General features: G+C 55.9%; 2 protein-coding genes across 2 annotated transcripts; both read left to right on the forward strand.

Moving 5' to 3' along the window:
• Positions 1-1065: 1065 nt before the first annotated feature.
• On the forward strand, positions 1066-5557 carry LOC115648239 (protein mono-ADP-ribosyltransferase TIPARP-like). Its single transcript, XM_030555546.1, has 5 exons — positions 1066-1116; positions 2228-2601; positions 3025-3196; positions 3646-3986; positions 5041-5557. Exons 1-5 carry the CDS (start codon positions 1066-1068, stop codon positions 5555-5557), a joined length of 1455 nt encoding a protein of 484 aa, XP_030411406.1.
• A 1494-nt stretch (positions 5558-7051) lies between these two features.
• LOC115648568 (transmembrane O-methyltransferase homolog) lies at positions 7052-16132 on the forward strand. The gene is made up of 3 exons (XM_030556352.1): positions 7052-10303; positions 14785-14981; positions 15514-16132. The coding sequence occupies exons 1-3, from the start codon at positions 10042-10044 to the stop codon at positions 15832-15834; spliced, it is 780 nt and encodes a 259-aa protein (XP_030412212.1). The 5' UTR covers positions 7052-10041; the 3' UTR covers positions 15835-16132.
• The last annotated feature ends 2554 nt before the right edge of the window (positions 16133-18686 follow it).

Here is an 18686-nt window from a genome sequence, read left to right on the forward strand (position 1 = left end):
ACAACCCATTCCCCTAGCCTGCAGCCTAGCAAACCTCCCTAGCAGGAACACTTATGTAATCTCACGCCCATTCTCAGATACAACTTGAGACAGGGTTTTGTAATGCGCACCGAGCCAGGCAATTTCTGGTGTCTCCGGTTTTCCAACTGTCAGGTAGGTTAATAATAGGAGTGAGATGCAATGGGTTAAGTCTTGTTCCAGGTGGAGTCTGGCTGCAGCTTTACAGTCAGGCTCCAAGTAAAGACACCCACAGTATCCAGGGGCTGAAACAGTTAAGCAGGCCCATATCTCGGGCCAAAACAAAGTGGCATGCAAGGCTGGGCATCGTTTGGGTGGGGGTGGGGGAGTCAAAAGCAGGACAGTGACTGGCAAGCAGTAAGAAAGCCAAGTAGCCAGAAGTGCCAGTAACATGGCCCGGAGAGAAAGCAAAGAGAGAGTGAGCTTTTTGGGCACAGTGCAGGCAGGAAGGGCAGGCGTGGAACAGTGACCAAAGGAACCAGCGTCTTCTGCTGTTCAATTCCCACTGTGTTCAGGGAAACAGAACTTTCTGTATCATCTTTGTAAATAAACAAGGTAGAGGCAGGTGTTTCTGATGCTATCCTTGATTTCTCCTCCTGCCTGCACTACTCCAAATTTGGTTAATTACTCAGTTCCAAAGGGGTGACATTTGCCTGGGGTCATCTCTTTCACTCATGGCCCTTTACAAAGCTGTATTTGCATGTGTCTCTCCGTTGTACAGATGGGGGAACCGAGCACAGAGAGATGGGGCGACTTGCCCAATGTCCTATTACAAACATGAGTCAAAACAATCTGTGGCATTTCTAGGGCCCACGTCACCCTGACATCTCAGCGCCAGTGGCTGCGGGGGAGTGGCGACATTTGCCACATTGTTTCTGAAACAAATAGTTGACACATTGAAAGAGATGTTAAAAAACAAAGGCGCTTGACGCCAGTGGCTAGAAGCAGCTCCAGCAGTTCCTGGCCACCTGGGGCGCTTCTGGGGTGACTGGCGGTGCTCGGCCGGTGGCGGCTTCGAGTTGCAGGACAGACCCACCAATCGGCGTCATGGGACACCCCGACGTTCTAAGAACCCTCCTGTTCAAAGAGAAACAGACGGTGGGCGTGGGAGGGGATGGGCCAGAGGATCTCCATAGGGATCCTCAGCCAATTTGGGGGTAGCCCCCAAAGGAAAATCCCCCCGGCTGATCCTGAGCAGGAGCCCATTGCTAAGGGGACCCGCGCAATCCACCGCCAGCCCCAGCAGGTAAACAGTCCTCGTGAGCGACAGAAATGGCGAGAATTCCCCTCTCGGGGCCCAGGAGAACGGGTCCCTCCAGGGCAAGGCTGGGGGATGGGTTGGAGCCCAGGAGAGTGGGATCTGACTGGGGGAGGCGTGCGGGTCTGTATTCGGGGAGGGGGGATGAAGACGTGCTGATGGGGAGGGTGCAGTGGATAAGGGGGTAGGTGTGGCCTGAGCCCCAGCACCCGAGTCCCAGAGCAGCTTCACAACACCTTAAACCAGAGGTGGGCAAACTATGGCCCGTGGGCCACATCCGGCCTGCAGGACCCTCCTGCCTGGCCCCTGAGCCCCTGGCCTGGGAGGCTCATCTCCAGCCCCTCCCCCACTGTTCCCCCTCCCCACAGCCTCAGCTCACCCTGCCGCTGGCGCAATGCTCTGGGCCGCAGGGCTGCAAGCTCCTGGGGCAGCCCAGCTGCAGGGCCGTGGTGACAGCATGGCTGGATCCAGCCACCGGTGCTCCAGGCAGCATGGTAAGGGGGCAGGGAGCAGCAGGGGTTGGATAGAGGGCAGGGGAGTCCGGGGGGGGGTCGGGGCAGAGGTGTGGATAGGGGTCGGGGTGGTCAGAGGGTGAGGAACAGGGGGGTTGAATCAGGGCAGAGGTCCCAGGGGGCAGTCAGCAAGGAGTGAGGAGGTTGGATGGGGTGGCGGGGGACAGTCAGGGGCAAGGGTTCTGGGGGCTGTCAGGGGACAGGGAACGGGGGGGGTTGGATGGGGCAGGAATCCCAGGGGGAGGATGTCAGGGGGCGAGAAGCAGAGGGGGTTTGGATAGGGGGTGGGGGCCAGGCCACACCTGGCTGTTTGGGAGGTACAGCCTCCCCTAACCGGCCCTCCATACAATATCCAAAACTCGACGTGGCCCTCGGCCAAAAAGTTTGCCCGCCCCTGCCTTAAAGTGTCTCCATCTCTCCCTCTCCCCAAACTATCCAGGGTCTGAGTTCTTCCGACACTGTAAGCTCTGGCTCCCCTACGTCATCCAGGGCAGATGTGGCCCCCCAGAGTCTGTCCCCCCTGCCTGCCAAACGCTGGTGCAGCTTCCCACCCTCCACAGAGCGATGGGTCAGCGAGGACGGGGTCCCCTTCCACGTCCACCAGGAAGACGGCATCCGGATCTGTGACGGCTTCCTGCTTGGGCACTGCCCCCAGAAGGAGAACTGCCCACTCCACCACACCCGCTACCCCTTCCACTGGCAGATCATGGGGAGCAGAAGGGTGGCGTGGCAGAGTCTGAGCGACTCATCTCAGCGTCACTTGGAGAAACTCTACAGCGACGCTAAAAACGGCCTTGTGTGGTTCTTGGACAGGTACGGGATGGGAATGCTCCCACCCTATCTGTCCCCCGATCTCCCAGCTGCTCCCATTCTGGCCAGGGCAGGAGCAGGGGTGGCTCTAGCTTTTTTGCTGCCCCAAGCACGACAGTCAGGCAGCCTTCGGTGGCACACCCGTGGGAGATCCCCATTCCCGCGACTTTGGCGTATCTGCCACTGAATTGCCGCCGAAATCGTGGGACCGGCGGACCTCCTGCAGGCAAGCCGCCAAAGGCTGCCTGACTGCTGCCCTCGCAGGGACCAGCAGGGTGCCCCCCGCAGCTTGCCGCCCCAGGCACATGCTTGGAGCGTACGGGGAATGCCTCAGATTTCCCTCACTGGAGGTGTTTTGGGGAACAGCTACCCCGGTCCCAACACCTCCCAGAAAAGGCGACGGGTGAGATTATTTTCCCCTCTTAGGAACCGCTTGTTTGGGATCCTGGACCTGGACACCATGGAGCTGGGCTATTTGGACGTGGTTAACAGAGTGAGGCGGCTGGGCAGCACCTCGGACTGGAAGCAGAATCCCCGCTTCCACACCAGGTGGCAGGTGTACTGGAAGCATAGAGACACGTGGCAGCGTTACGAGGAGGTGATGGGAGGAGGCTGGATCCCAAGGGTGGGGGGCAGCTCTCCAAAGTAGGGCTGGTGCATCCTGGGGAGATGGGATGGCCAGCCCAGGGTTGGATGAAGATGGAGACTGATTTCCCAGGATGGGACGGTTCCTCCAGGGAAGATCTGGGTCCTGTTGCAAGGAACAATGCGTGTACGGGTCTTACTCTTTCAGTCATGCTAAGGGTTCGACTCCCCTTCCTCTCTCTGCTCAGCCTGTCCCCCGCGACCTCCTCGCAGCCTTTGAGAGGGGCTCCCAGGAACCCACCTTTCGGTTCCAGGGCCAGCTCTACACCCTGGATCTGAGGCCCCCTCAGCAGAGCACTGAAGAGCAGGGATCTGTCCAACCCATCCAGATTCAGCGCCGACCTGCCTACCACTCCCTAAGCTGCATGGCACGGTATCTGTGGTAAGTGACTCCCTGGATAGTTCCATGGCTGGAGGGATCTGAGCTACGTTCTGACTGGCCAGCATCTCCCGTCTCCTTATCTCCTTAGGACAGTCCCTAGGGGCTCCCAGGGACTCTTCCATCCTTCCACATCCATCATCCCCGGAGAGAGACCTACAGATGGGTACTGTGGCCCATACCCAGCCGCCTGGGTTCCCCAGCCACCTCGTGGTCAGGCCTTCCTTCATGCAGAGGTGGCCCCATCGGAAGCGGTGTACCGCGAGATCTGTGAGCTCTTCCATGCGTCTCTACCTGAGGACACGGTGCTGGTGCTGAGGATTTACAGGATCCGGAACGATGTACTCTGGAAAAAATACAGCAGGTAGGAAGAGGAATGGCTGTTGCGAGAAATGGGGCAGGGGTCAGATCAGGCCCCCGGCTTTAGCCCCGCCATTAAGCCATTGACGCCAGTGCTGTGGGCATGACTAGATGGGTTATCTTCTCTGGGTGGGCCTAAGGGAGGTGTATCTAAGGGTTGGTTCAGGAGACCAATTCCAGGGATACAATCATCTGGCCTCAGAATTTTCCTCAGCGCCGCCAACCCTGTTGTCTTGCGGCTGACCTGGGGTGTGTCCTTTCGGACCATATCCGGCTCGACAGAAAGACTTCAGAGGGCCTCAGGAAATAGGCGTGCTGTGAGGAGGGGCATGAAAGCCGAGGGGCTGGGAGCCGGGACAGCACAGCATCAGGGGATGCCCAGGAGAGAGAGACCCCAGGGGAGGGAGAGCTGCATCAAGGAGGGGCCCCTCGCCTGGGCCGGAAGGAGCCACCTGGGACCAGTCTCGTGGGAAGATTGAGGGGACTGAGGGTGGGATGAGAGGAAGAGGCACTGAGGGGTTTGGAGGCAAAGGGGAACAGGGCTGGAGAGCAGGTCAGGATGAAGGAACGTTTTGTTGTGAATTGGGGAGGGCTGAAGGCCGAGGGAAAGGAGGCGGAGGGTAGAGAGGCTGACGATGATGAGCGAGGGGGTGAGGGAGACAAGTGAGTGATGGGGTTGGAGATTGAGAGAAGAAGAGAAAAGTCCCAGCCAGAGCCTGGGGTGGAGAAGAGGAAGCGGGGTGGGATGGACCAGGAGAGGAGAGGGAGCTGGGAGAATCCTGAGCAGAGAGAGGAGTGGAGCTGAGGGAGTCGTCTGAGGGACTGAGTCCCTGAGGCTGGAGGTGCAGGACCTGACTGGGCAGGAGATGTCGAGCTGTTTAGTGAGGAAGACGCAGGACGGCAGGAAGAGAGAATATACGCGTCGTAGGGGGAATTGGGCTCATGTCTGGATCCCCCGCGGAGGTGCTCAGTGGCCAGGGGAGCATATACTGGGGGTGCACCAGGATGGGGGAGCAGTGACTCTAAACTCCCTTGTTTCTCCTTTGCACCCACCTCAGCCAGAAGGCGCGAATGTCCCGAGGACTCTCGGCCCAGGAGAAGCGGCTCCTGGAGAGGCACCTCTTCCACGGGACCTCAGCCGACAACGTGGAGCCCATCTGCCGGCTGAACTTTAACCCCCGTCTCTCCGGGAAGCACGGCGCCCTTTACGGCCACGGAAGCTACTTCTCCTTCTATGCCAACTGCTCCCACAACTTTGCTCCGGCCAACCACGCCAACCGCCGCCACATGTTCCTGGCCAAGGTCCTGGTGGGCAAGTGGGTGTTAGGGAGACCTGGGTACACCCAGCCGCCGGAGAGGGAGCCTGGCAGGCGGCACTATGACTCCTGCAGCGATGACACCCGAGAGCCCGCCGTCTACGTGATCTTCGACAACTCCCAGTGCTACCCCTACTTCGTGATCTGCTACAAACTGCTCAGCGACCCCGTGACGCTGGACGGCGTCAGAGCCGGTCCATTGGCAGGGAACAGCTCCCCAGTGGGTAGGCTCATGCAGCCCAGCTTTTCCACGCTCTAACCACTCTCTCTGTAGGGTTCGCACAGCACAGTAACGAGAGAATGCGCAGCTTGTCCAGCATCCGTGATAAGAACAAGCAACCCAGTTTGTGGAGGCTTCACCCTCCCCCCCCGGCCCGTCATCCTACTGGAATATGATCCATCCCCACGACCCCATTCCCTCCATCCTACTCTTACTGCCTTCCTGCCCCGAGACCATCCACCAAAGACTGCTCATGACTCCAGCGCCTGGGCAAACACCATTTGCTTCGCTGCCCTGAAGGAGGCACCTCTCAGCTCCACACAACTGTCCCTCTCCTCCTGGTCTCGCAGAAGTGTCAGAAAGTGGAAACTCCATCTGGAAATCCCCCCCACTCAATTTCACTAATGCTGGGAATAGGCAGCGCTGGGGTGTGAAATTCATTTTGTTCTCACCCATCCCATCCAAACTTCCCTGCGGAATACCCCCATCTCCTTGCCTAATGGTAGTAGTGGAATTGTCTAGGGATTAAATAGTGGGTGAAAGTTACGTTTCCGTGAACACAAATCCTCTCATCTGTGACTCTGGGTGCTGCATTTGCTTGTGAGAAGTCATGGTTTAAAGGGCTGAGAATGACACCCCAAGTGGCTGGGGGCTGAGGTGTCTTGTTTGAAAAATAAGCCTTTTAAACAATAAATTAAGTATCCCGACTCCATCGGAAGAGCCTGCATCAGAGCCAAAGAGCAGCGGCATGTGCGTGACAGAGAGCACCTGAATGAGCCGGCGTGTGCAGGGCTTCCAGGTTTGGTTTTCCTCCAGGAGGGTGTGAGGTTTGGGCTAAAGTGGGAAAGCTGCAGGGATCGCAGAGAGACCAGCAGGGCAATAATTTCCCATATTTGGGGGGAAGAGGCTGCATGGGGAGCCCCAGTTCATTTTTCATAGGGGGAGGGAGTTTTATGCATCCCTGTGTGTGACACTCTCTAATCTCCCCTCTCCCCCCTAGCAGCGGGAGCAGGGGTGGCCCAGTGTGGGGGCTCAGACATGGACTGCTCCCATGTAAGGTGACCAGAACACAAGTGTGAAAAACGGGGACACTTTTTTCTGGGGGGAGGGGGCATGGTTGCCTATATAAGACAATGCCCCTGATACCGGGTGTGACGGGTTTGGCCCCTTTGGGGTGTCACCTGATGTGCAGGGGTGCCACTGAGTCAGCCTATTCTGCCAGCCTGGGTCCCCTTTACCTGGCCTTGCTGGGTTAGGCTCACCAACCTCTTCCAACCAAGCACACAGGCAGGGCCACACCCAGCTGCACAAAGAGAGACAGAACCCGCTCTGGAAAGATTCAGCCTGCGGGGCTTGCCCCAACACTGTCCACTCCCTTTAAGGGGGACAAACCCAAAGCTTTTATGAAATTCGCCCCCTCCCTCACTGTGGAGGGAGATAGGCACAACTTCTCCCCACCCCCCCAGTTAGAAATGACATAAACTGGGTTATATGGTAAAGAAGAAATACATTTATTAACTGCAAAAGGTGACTTTTAAGTGAATATAAGAGAGAACAGGCAGAACAAAGCAGATTAATGATCAAATAAAGCAAACCATGTAAACTAAGCTTAATACACTTAAGAACCAGGTTACAAAATGAAAATTCTCACCCTGAATGTTATTTTAGGTGGGTTGCAAAGTTTCTGTGGTTCAGCGTTCCAGTTCTATTCCTTTTCAGACCCCTGTCTCAGTCTGGACTCCCCCCGCCTTCCCTTCAGGTGGCTTTTGCAGTCTTTTTTCTTGGGCAGACAGGCTATGGAGAAGAGGTCTCCCGTTTGCCTTCCTCCCCATGCTTAAATAGGATTTGCACAAGGCAGGAATCCTTTGTTTCCCAAACTCCCAGCTCCCTTCCAGTGGAAAGTTACAAGAAGTGCCAGGTAACAAGACCTCCTGACTCTGCAGGATCACAGAGTCCATGAGTCAGTGGCAGTAGGGTGCCCTCAGGAAGGCCAAGTCTTTTCACAGTCCATTGCCCTCGCTGATGGGCCATCCGCCCCATCTCGCTTTTCCATTGTTGAACCTGAAGTGTGAGCAGTGGGCATCAGCCAAAGTAGCATAGTTGAAATACAGATTGATATTCCTAACTTCAGATACAGAAATGAAATAGGCACACACATGGATAATCCCATTCAGTAAATCAGAACCTTCCCAATGATCTCTCACGTGAGCCATCTGGCATAAAGTATCTCTCAGTTCTGTCATATTCATATTGTAAGCATATTTTCAGAAAGAATATGGAGTGAAACATCCGGTCACCCTAATCCCGGGTTGCCTGGAAATGGCCAAGGTGCCCCTAGAGAAGAGGAACCTTTTCAGGGTGCTCGCAGCAAAGCGCCAGGGGGGCTCAGCCCAGCGTCGCTGCCCCTGGCCCTCTCCGGCGAAGAGGCGGCGCCGCGGCCTGCACAGAAGGGGCCAGTAACCCGAACCAGGCTCCTGCCGTGTCTTAGCTAACGCGATCAATAATTGAGTGGGTAGCGAGGCTGAGGGGGGGCTGCTGGTCGTTCACTGCCAGCAGTGCCCGGGCGAGCGCCGAAAGGCTCCAAAAACCAGCCTTGGCTGCAGGTTGGCAAGGAACAGACAGGTAGGTGCTCGTCTCATCTCATGGGGGACAGGGGCAGCCCCAGCAGGAAGATACAGCGGCAGCCAGAGGTGGGGAAGCCGGTACAAATTACCAGGGCCCGGCAGTCTGGAAGGGGGCCCGGGGCCTGGCTTCGTCGGCCCTGTTTAACCAGTCCGCCCTTGCTGGGGGGCCCGAACCCACTCTCAGCAGCCCTGGCGGCAGCAGATACTGGGGCAAGGCCCTCAGACCAGCTCTGGGGCAGGCAGCCCGAGGGGAATCCAAGAGGCGGCATTTTCCTCTGGCTGCACTTCATGCCCTGGTGTGAGTGGGGCAGGAGAGGGGCGTGAGACCAGGGTGTTGGGGGAAGGGCTGCGGCTTTTAGCTCATGGGTAGAGCCTCATACACTAAGCTCCAGAGGTCCCAGGTTTGATCCCGCCTGCTGACAACTGGGGTCTGTTGGCGTGACACTTGCACCATGGGCTGCAGTGGGGCTTGGCACAGGGACAGCCGGGGCAGCTCAGGACCACCTTGGGGGGCCTCCGACGCCGGAGGAACTCCTGAGGAGCCTGCTAATTGGATTTCCTGATGGAAAGCCAGACTCGTGGCCTGGGGGGAAGGGGGGGCCTGAGTCTTATCCCTGTGAAGGAGAATCTCAGCGTAAACAGCTCCCAGCGAGCTCCTGCTCTCAGACGTACTGTGGGCCGGGGAGCCTCTCGGGCCACTCACTGCTGTAGCCGAGAGCAGACCCCAGGCTGAGCCGTCATCTCGCCCTTTCCTGCAGAGAGCCAGGCAACCTCTGCAGACGGGTCACACGGGCTGAAATCTGCTCCTCGTCCCCTCACGCCTGGGAAATCCAGGCCCCGAGTTTTGGGAAAGCTCCTGTAGCTGTAGGGCCGGTGATACATGGGTGTAGGGCTGCAGGGAGCTTCCCACCACCAGCGAGCCAGCTCCTCTGCTGAGCAGCCAGCCTGACCTGGCCTCCCTGAGGAGCCGCTCGCTAGCACCAGAGGCAGCACGGCTAGAGGATGGAGCAAGGGCCTGAGCCCAGCGCTGAGGCCGGTAACAGTAACTGCTGGCATCAGTGGCTCCCGACCCCGCTGTAAGGGAGACGATGCAACGTAAGCCTCTGAGCTGGGGCTTTCAAATGGGCGCCTAGAGAGAGGCTTTGAAATCCCGTGGGGGCCAAGCGCCTCCAGCTTCTTTCGGTTTTGGTGGGAACTATGGGGTGATGAGCCCCTGAGAAACCTCAGGGCTTTTGTGCCTCACTTCAGATGCACAAGTTTGGAGACTGTGGCTGTAATGGCCCTGTGCCTCAGTTTCCCCATCTGCAAGATGCTGGGGCGGGGGGGGGGCGGTTGCACCTACAAGAGAGGAATACAGCAACTAAGTAGTTACTGTAATATGTGTAAAATGCCAGATGAGGCCAAACCAGACTCTTCCTGGGCTGGGAACCTAACCGCCCCCACAATTTATTCTGGCTGATTGTCCCTTGTGAAACATCTCCACGTGTTGACAGCTCTGCTCAGACGCTGAGAGGAAGCAGCTGGGCTCTGCGTCTGCCGCAGGAGGCAGTGGCAGGGGGGAATGGGACGTAAAAATCCCCACCCCACCCCTGTTGGCTAGGTTATGCCTCAGCTGTATTCTGGTAGATCTCACAAGCTTTTCCAGTGCTTTAGGAAGATACAATTCCCACCCCGGTGAGCTCACAAGCAGCAAGTGAAGGGTATGAAATCGCTGGTAGTAGTAGTAGTAGGCTGTTATCCTCTGATGAGGGCCAGCCACTCAAGGAGGATACGTAACATCCCTGGCCCAGCAGGTTGCACACTCACCCAGATAGATCCATGCTCTGGCCCTCTCACCCACCCTTTGGTCTCTAGGTCTGTGGGGCTCCCACCCACTCTCTGCTCTGTGCTGCTGCTGAGATGGTCTCCCCAGCCATTGCTCTGGCCTTCATCCCCTTCCTGGTCACTCTGATCATCCGCTACCGGCACTACTTCCTGCTCTTCTACCGGGCGGTGCTGGTGCGCCGGCTGCAGGACTGCCTGACTGGCATCTCCCGGGAGGAGCGGGCCTTCCAGTACGTCCTCACGCACGCCATCCCCGGCGACCCCCACCACATCCTTGAGACCTTCGACCAGTGGTGCTACCACTGCGAGTACCTCAGCAACGTGGGGCCTCACAAAGGTAAGGACTCATCCAGCCCGGAGGGGGCAGGGCACTGAAATGCAGCCGCCTCTGGGGCGGAACCCAGCAGTGGTTCAACAGCACACAGCAACATCACATGACCATTTGAGACAGGAAGAGAGGGGGAAATAGCAAATCCACTGACAATGTAGGGAGGTGTAAAAAGTACTGTAAGTACCTCAGATGGAATTTGGCCAGGACACAGGAGTTCAGTCCCATTCTATTAAGTTTTTATACCATGCCCATCCCTGGTATCTGAGTGCATTAACCCCACAACTCGTGTGAGAAACACCCGGTGAGCGTTAGTGGCCACAAGTAACTCATTTTATGTCCCCTCCCACTCTGTGCAGCCCCTCACCACCACACTGGGGCCTTAATTTGGTACTGCCCCAGCACGCTCCCTGCTGAATCATATACTGTGGTGACAACAGCAGGGCTTCTGCCCCAGCACCAGCCTGGCCCTCTTACTACATTTCTGTGCTGCCCAGCACAATTGCTCAGAACTTCAACACTGGGCACAGAATACAGCTCCTTCTGTTCCAACCTCTGCCAAATGAGAATCCCCATTAACAGCTGTGCAGTATAGGGCTTATGACACACAGGAGAGCAGACCTCAATCCAACTAGAACAGGGCAGTGGTGTACACAGCCACTAGGCAGCTCATCATGGTGTTTTGTGCTCCCTTTCAACCGGGTGGGCATGACAGACCTGTGCAGGATTAACATTTAGCACCCAGATGCTGTCATTCTCTTTATCCCAATCAAATTCCACATGAGACCCCACACTGGAAGAGCCAGAATTAATGCATGTTCTGCAGGGAACTCTGAGCTATCAGTGGACGTCGGTCAAGCGTGCCAGGCCAGTGCAGGGATTCTTCCCTCTAAATAGACCGGGCTCAAGAATTGCTGCTGTGGGAGCTGACCAACCTTTCTGCTCCAAGGCTTCTAGAGAGCACACTCTGTTAGCCAGGAGTATGCTGCCTAGTGGTCAAGGCAGCTGCTGCAGCTAAGCCAGATTGGGGGTTTGAATCCTCACTAGAAGGCTCCATGGGGAAGAGTTTTGCAGCAGAATACCCCAGGCTGGAGGAAGAACAGACTCCTGGCCTCTCAATGGGACAGGATGCAAGTGTCTCATATAGACACAGTCACAAATGAAAGCTCCCATGTGGGAAGCTGGGATTAGAACTGTGCTCCTTTGGCTCCCAAGCCCTGGGCAGCTACCCTGGAGCCCCTCTAGGCCCTCCCTTTGTCCTCTTGGCAGGCCTGGGCAGGAGAGCAAAGCCTAGCCTCAGCCCCAGCCCTAGCCCGAGCCCCAGCCACACACAGCCAGGTTATTATAGTGAGCAGGACAGCAGGGAGAGTTCCTTGTGAGGCAGCTGAGTCTGACTTCCAGAGAGCCTTCCTGCTACAGCCCCCAGCTGCGGGTGCCTGAAGTAGCCAGCTCGGGCAGGGTTCCTGGTCCTGGCAGTGCCTGGCTCCCACAGAGGGAGCAGTGTGGTGAAGCCGGCCTGGCCAAGCCTGCTCCCCACTCAGCCGCGCTCACTGTGGGAGGGTCCCCTGGTTTATACCAGGAGCTGCAGGCAGAGGGGTAAGTTTCCAGCGTGCTGAGCCTGGGGGACAGAGCAGCCCCAGGCTGCTGCCAGGAGCAGCCGCTCTGGGTGGGAGGTGCTGATGCTGGAAACATGCCAGGGACGTGCCCTACTCTGGCTTAGCACTGATTCACTATGGCCAGCCTAGGCCCCGGCTTTCCTCAGGGGATCAGAGAGCAGCGGTGCTCGCCTCTATCAGGACAGCCTGTGTCCCGGGGGGTCACGTCCACAGCTGCCAGGCCAGGCTTCAGGGAGGAACCCTGCCAGGAAACTAAACAGCCCAGGCTGCGTCAGCCACTGAGCCCTGGGGGCCAGTGAGAACCACAGGGTCTCTGTGTCCAGCAGCCTCAGTGAAGTATCCCCCCTCCCTGCCCTGGACCTGCAGGAACCCTGATCTAGAGGATGGGGGAATTAGCCTCCCTGGCCATTCAGTCTTCAGCTGCAATGACACATCTGTAAAAGATGCATCATAATTATATCATAATCATATTCCTATGGTGAGTATGGGGTGCGGCGTGTCACAGCCGATACCCCAGGAGTCCCACTTAAACCCCATTTTGAGATTGTATGTGGTGCCAGAGGTAAATGTCCCCCTTCGTGCAGTGCACACTCCCTGCCTTCTGAGACCGCCGCAGCCAGTGGCCCCATTTTTTGCTCAGGCTGATGGCTGGCGCGTTAGGGCAGCAGTCCCAGCATTGCAAAACCTTTTGGCCTTTCACTGCCACGAGCCCACAGCACAGAGTAAAGTGCTCTGTGATTACGGACCCGCCTGCCAGACGCGCTCTGAGAACAGGGCTGCGTCGTCAGGAGGCGTGCGAGCGAGTTTGAGGGTAGGGGGAGAAATTACCTGCTGTCTATAGGGCCAGCACATCACATAGTCCCACCCACAGCTGGGGTGGTGTGTGTGGAGGAGCATGGCTGTGCTTAACCCAGCCCCTTCCCTTGAACAATGTGGGACATCAGCAATGGGGGTTGCATTCTCTGTTAGCTGGTGGGGAGCCAGGGAAGAGAATCTCTCCTGCAGCATCACCCCCCATTATAGCTTTCCTGGGAGGAATGGGATATGGGTGGGAGGGATGGGGACTATTTATAAGAGCCGCTATGTATATGTCATCATCGCCCTCTGCTGGACAGAGTCTGATCTACTCAAGAAATTAAGCAAAGCCACTTATAAACTGAGTTCCAGACACAGCCCAGGGTGTAAAAAGTCAAGGACTGGAGGGAATCATTTAAGGTGGTGAAGAAAACTCAAGAGTTTGCCCTATTCTAGCACCTGTCCTTCAAGGAGCATCAAATGTTCATTATTATTCAGCACCGACACTCCCATAGCACCTAAAGGCCCTGTACAAACACCCTTCCTTGCAGAGAGGGAAACTGAGGCACCAAGCAGGACAGTAACTTGCCTGAGATCACTATGGCAGCACTTGGGAGCAGAGCCTAGGAGATCCAATGCCAAACCTTCCCTCCTGACCATAAGGCCATTCTGCCTCCTTAGAAACAGCTGGGTGAAGTGAGACTTTTAGCTATCAAAGACATTGTCCCAAGAACAAGATCTCTGGGAAGCGTCACTCAGATGGTGAGGCTGAGAGCCAGGATGGATAAAAAAAGATGATTTTTTAAAAAAAGCCAGATTTGATTTTATTTAAATTGGATTTTTTAACATTTAAATTAATTACAAGGTTTATTTTTATTTAAATAAACCCATTTAAAATTAAATTTGAAACTGTCAACCTATGTTAAGGCCTAAACTTAGTATACTGTATTAGAATCTAATTAATTATGCAAAATACTAAGTAGTGCATGTTTGCTGCCAAGTTTTAAAAAAAGTGAAATTACTGAACTGGTGGAAGTCACCGGACCTTGTACCCAGGGTTTGTTGAAGGGCTAAACCAGCTTTTGACACCACTAGCCTCTTCTACAGCTGCAAAGAGAATATTTTCTTCATTTCAGTTTATTCAGCCAGTTTGGTTCAATGACTAGTTCATTCAATGTCCTAAACCAGGTGGGAATTGAAAAAGCAGGAAAGCTTGTATTCCTTTTCCAACCTCTGAATAAAACACTAGGTACGGGAGAGGGTGAGATCGACTAATTCTAAAACCTCGAAGGACGTGGTGACCAGAAACAATCAGTTCAGTTCACTAAATCCACATCATACTTCGTTTAACAAATCAGTTAGTTTTACATAAAAATATGTTTTGATAAACTTTTTTTTCTATGTACGCAGCATATGTAAGGTAATTTTAATTTTTTTTTTTGCACTTTGAATTGAATTTGAATTTCTATTCAAATAGATCTTCACACAAATCACAAGTAAAAAGTTAATCAACTAGTAAAAGGAAATGCATCATTCACAATTTTCTAACACAAAAAACCTAAAAATGAAGAATCTAAATAAATGCCACTGAAGCGAAGTCATTGCTTAAGTCAATGGGTACAGCTGTAGCTCAGCCTCCGGGTTGGCAAAAACAAACACCCCATTTAGTTATAGAGGCTAGATTTATTTCCAGCTCAACATGTTTTAATGGTAACAAACCAGTGAGACGCAATTTTTCATGAGGAAACGTAACTAAAAAGTACAAATGCAAAACATGATTGAAACTGATGATTTAAATCAAGGTTTCCTCCTTGCCAATTAAAATTGGTTATTTAACTCTTTTTGGTTTACATCAGTTCCCCCTGCTAGGAGCTGTGTTACCTGGGGTGTTCAGAACTGGAGAGGACAGAGCCCTGGGGAACAGACCTCAGTGGACAATCCTGCCCTGGCCAAGGTTGGAGAGCCCAGATGGCCCCATCAGGCTTTTCCACCTTCTGGGTGGGTTACCTGGGGTGTGGGGCTGGAGGGGGCGCGCGTCTCCAGGTGAGCTGACCTGGCGAGGCTGCTTCTGCCCTCTAGGTAAGATCCTGGACCGCCTGATCTATGAGAATACGCCACTCACTGTGCTAGAGCTGGGCACGTACTGTGGTTATGCCACCATCCTCATGGCCCAGTGTCTGCCCATGGGTGCCCGGCTCTACACCGTGGAGATGGACCCACGCAATGCCGCAGTGGCCGAGAAGGTCATCCGCCTGGCAGGCTTCGACGAGGACACTGTGAGTAGCTCCCCCGCCCTCCCCGGTGCCTTCCACGGCTGGCTCCCAGCTTATTCTGAGCGTGCCTCAGTGAAAAGAGGCTGCCAGGAGAGCTGCTCTGGGGGCAGAACCCGGCAGCTTTTCTGCTCCAGCACCGCGGGGCAGCAATCAGCATAGGCCCCAGCCCGGGGAATCGCAGATGGGTGAACAGAATTCCTTGGCTTGGAATTTGGCCCAGACAGTGGTTAATGCTCAATCTCATGACCTCACTTCCCCAGACTGTGCAATCTGAGTGCCAATTGCCTCCGGTCCCCACGTGGTTTCAACTGGCTGAGCTACTCCTCTCCACTTCCTGTCTCAAACAGCTGAGCAGTGTTCCTGTTTGCTGTTGAACAAGCTGCCGAATTCTGCCCCCGAGACAGCTGCATTTTAAAGGGCCAGTCCCAGGCAGGATGGCTCCTCAGTTTGCACCATGCCCGTGAGATCCTGCAGGAGGGCCATGCTGTTCATTGGGGGGACCCCACACTGACCTTCCCACCTTTCCCCAGCACAGGTGGAGCTGATTGTGGGCGCCTCGGAGGAGGTCATCCCACAGCTGAAGGAAAAGCACAGCCTGCTCAAGGCCGACTTTGTCTTCATGGACCACTGGAAGCGCTGCTACCTGCGGGACCTGCAGCTGCTGGAGGCCCACGGCCTGCTGCTTGAGGGGGCCACCATTGTGGCCGACAATGTGGTCTTCCCCGGCGCGCCCCACTTCCTGCAGTACGTGAAGACCTGTGGCAAGTACCAGTGCAAGATGCACAGGACCAGCTTGGAGTACTTCCGGGACATCCCCGACGGCATGGCCGAACTCACCTACACTGGCCTAGACTGAGCTCTCACGGCCAAGGTGGGGCTGCCAGGCTGGGCCTCGTCCTGCCTGCCAGGGGTCCAGCCGGTGCTGCACCAGAGCTGAGGGGTGTCTGGGCTTGGGGGCCATGTAGAGATGTGCAAAGGTTGTGGCTGGTGGGTGGGTGTGTGCCCACGTGCGTACAGCCTCGCCACGCTGCCCCAGATCTGCACGTGAGCCTGTCTCTGCTCCGTGTGTATAGGGCAGGCCTGCACAATATACGGCCCGTGGGCTGCATGTGGCCTGCGGAGCCTCACTGTGCGGCCCGCGGGGGGATTCTAAATCCCCCACACAGGGCGCTCTGTGGGCAGCCCAGAGCCCTTTGAATCCCTGCTGCAGCAGGGAATCAAAGGGTTCTGTGCTGCCCACAGCGGCGGGAAGCCCAGAGCCCTTTAAATCTCAGCCATGGCGGGCAATCAAAGTGCTCTGGGCTGCCCGCAGCGGCGGAGAGCCCATAGCCCTTTAAATCCCAGCCACAGCCGGGAATCAAAGGGCTCTGGGCTGCCCGCAGAGATTCCCAGCCGCGGCTGGGATTTAAAGGGCTCAGGGCTGCCCGCGGCTGTAGGCAGACCAGAGCACTTTGAATCCCGGCCCGTGGCTGCTTATTTCCCCCTCCCCGGACCCCTGCCCCAACTACCCCCCAGAACTCCCACCCCCTATCTAAGCACTGCTGGTCCTTGTCCCCTGATATCCCTCTCCCGGGACCCCACCCCCTATCTAAATGCCGCTGCTCCTTGTCCCCCAATTAACCCCTCCCGAGGCCCCAGCCCCTAAGCCTCCCTTCTCCTTGTCCCCAACTGCCCCCTCCTGAGACCCCCCTGCAACTTCCCCCCAGGACCCCACCCCCTACCTGTCCCCTGATAAACCCCTGGGACTCCCATGTCTATCCAACTGCTGCCTGTCCCCTGACTGCCCCCGGACGTCCGCCCCATCCAACACCCCCTGCTCCCTGTCCCTTGACTGCCCCCTAGAACTCCCTACCCCTTCTCCAACCCCCAGCCCCCTTACCATGCCACTCAGACCAGCGTGTCTGGCTCTGTGCGGCTCCAGACACATTGCTGCCATGCTCCCTCACGGAGCCCACAGCCGCCCCCCACTCCCAGCACCTGCCTTCCAGATTTGAACACCTCAAAATTCAGGAGTGCTCAAGCTCACTTTGGGCAGCTGTTACTTCATTTCTCCCAGATCAAATATACTGATCCACTGTAACTTGCTGTAGAAAAAGTAGGATAAAACTGAGCAAGAAATGCTTATTAGGACTGGAATTACTATTTTCAACAGCCATTGCCTTTTTGTTTGTTTGAAAGGAAGACAGTGATATTGCATTGGCAAATTCCCCATAGAAAGAAAGAGTGGAACAAAAGAATAATAAAGGCACCTCAACTTTTCCTCACTTACGGAGGACAGTCTTATAATATGCTTCCAGATATCCTCCAATCACACAAGCTGAAAATGTTCCACTTTACTGCAGCTCTGTAACCATATGGGAACCAATCCTGTCTGTGTTCTGTGCACATCCAAAATTCCTGCTGAATGACCCGCCCCTGGGAGTGAGTTACCAGTGATCCAGGGCTGGGGCAGCAGGAGGGATGTGTTGGGGGCACTGGTGGGGGGGAGCCCAGGGCTGGGACAGCAGTGGGGTGGGGGTAGGGCACTGGTGGGGAGGAAAGGTGGGGAGGTAGAGCCCAGCGCTGGGGCGGCAGGGGGTGTGTGTAGGTGGGGGGAAGGAGAGTCCAGGACTGGGGCAGCAGGGGGGAGCCCAGGGCTGGGACAGGAGGCAGCCACATTTTTTTTTTTGCATGGGGCAGCAAAAAACCTAGATCCAGCCCTGCTGGGTTCCCTCAGCCGCCGGAGCCCCGAGCCCTTTAATTTGACCCTGAGGTCTTCCAGCCACTTCTTCAGCTGGGAGCCCCTGGTTGATTTAAAATAAAGTATCAGCTCCTCACCCCCAACCTTCCATTTTGGCCCACAGCTGTTTTGGTGGGGCAGCGCTGGGGAAGGAGGGTTTGTTTCCACAGGGGTGGGCGGCCCTGGGGCGGGTGTTTCTACGGGGCCGGGAGGTTTCGGCCCTCAGCTGTTTTCCTTAGAGTAATGTGGCCCTCGCCATTTTACGAGTTGTGCAGGCCTGGTATAGGGAGAGACAGGGGCCAGAGGCTGTTCTCATTTCCACTGGTGTGAATCCAGGGCGACTCCAAAGTACTCTGCGTTTACACCAGATGTAAACTGTGAGATGAGAATCAGGTCCACACAAGCTGCACTGTTTGTGAAGGAATGTGAGTCTCCCTCATGGGTCTGGTGCACCGTATGAATGAGCAGCGCACGCATGCACACCCCCAGGCTTCAGCCACCACTCAGAGGTTTTGTTTGCCTCCCTCCTTTCATCCCGCTCCCATTGCTCCTGTCTTCATGCCACCTGGAACCCCTGGCCTAGCCCCTCCCACACAGGCATTAGACCCCTCCCACAAACTTTCCCTTTCTTGAGATTTAAAGGATGAGAAGAAAGCAGCCCCGTCATCCCAGCCCTTCCTCTGGGCCTCCTGTTGTGTCCTGGGGCAGGGCCTTTGTCTTTCCAGGGTTCCTGTGCAGTGCTGGGCTCACCCTCAGCGCACAGCAAAGCAGCTGCAGGGGGCGTCCACCCTAGGAAGCAACCCCTTTCCCCCTAATGACGCCAAGCTTTCCTGCTCTGACCCCCATGCTGGTTACTACAAGGGGGACAGCCGATGTTACCCAGGGCCACTTGAACTCTATGGCTCAGCTGGGATCGGGAGATGGGTCTGAGCTAAGAGCATGGACTAGTGACTGGCTGGTTCTCCCGAGTGTAATCAGCTGGCTTTCCT

This window comes from Gopherus evgoodei, chromosome 1 (assembly GCF_007399415.2).
Source record: "Gopherus evgoodei ecotype Sinaloan lineage chromosome 1, rGopEvg1_v1.p, whole genome shotgun sequence".
Classification (NCBI taxonomy): Eukaryota; Metazoa; Chordata; order Testudines; family Testudinidae; genus Gopherus; species Gopherus evgoodei.

What these genes read in the sequence shown, in the direction of transcription:
- LOC115648568 (XM_030556352.1), top strand. Translation starts at nt 10,042, where the DNA reads ATGGTCTCCCCAGCCATTGCTCTGGCCTTCATCCCCTTCCTGGTCACT. An exon ending in CAACGTGGGGCCTCACAAAG is followed by an intron (nt 10,304 to 14,784) that starts GTAAGGACTCAT and finishes TCTGCCCTCTAG; the next exon opens with GTAAGATCCTGGACCGCCTG. An exon ending in CAGGCTTCGACGAGGACACT is followed by an intron (nt 14,982 to 15,513) that starts GTGAGTAGCTCC and finishes TCCCCAGCACAG; the next exon opens with GTGGAGCTGATTGTGGGCGC.
- LOC115648239 (XM_030555546.1), top strand. Translation starts at nt 1,066, where the DNA reads ATGGGACACCCCGACGTTCTAAGAACCCTCCTGTTCAAAGAGAAACAG. An exon ending in TGTTCAAAGAGAAACAGACG is followed by an intron (nt 1,117 to 2,227) that starts GTGGGCGTGGGA and finishes CAAACTATCCAG; the next exon opens with GGTCTGAGTTCTTCCGACAC. An exon ending in CTTGTGTGGTTCTTGGACAG is followed by an intron (nt 2,602 to 3,024) that starts GTACGGGATGGG and finishes TTCCCCTCTTAG; the next exon opens with GAACCGCTTGTTTGGGATCC.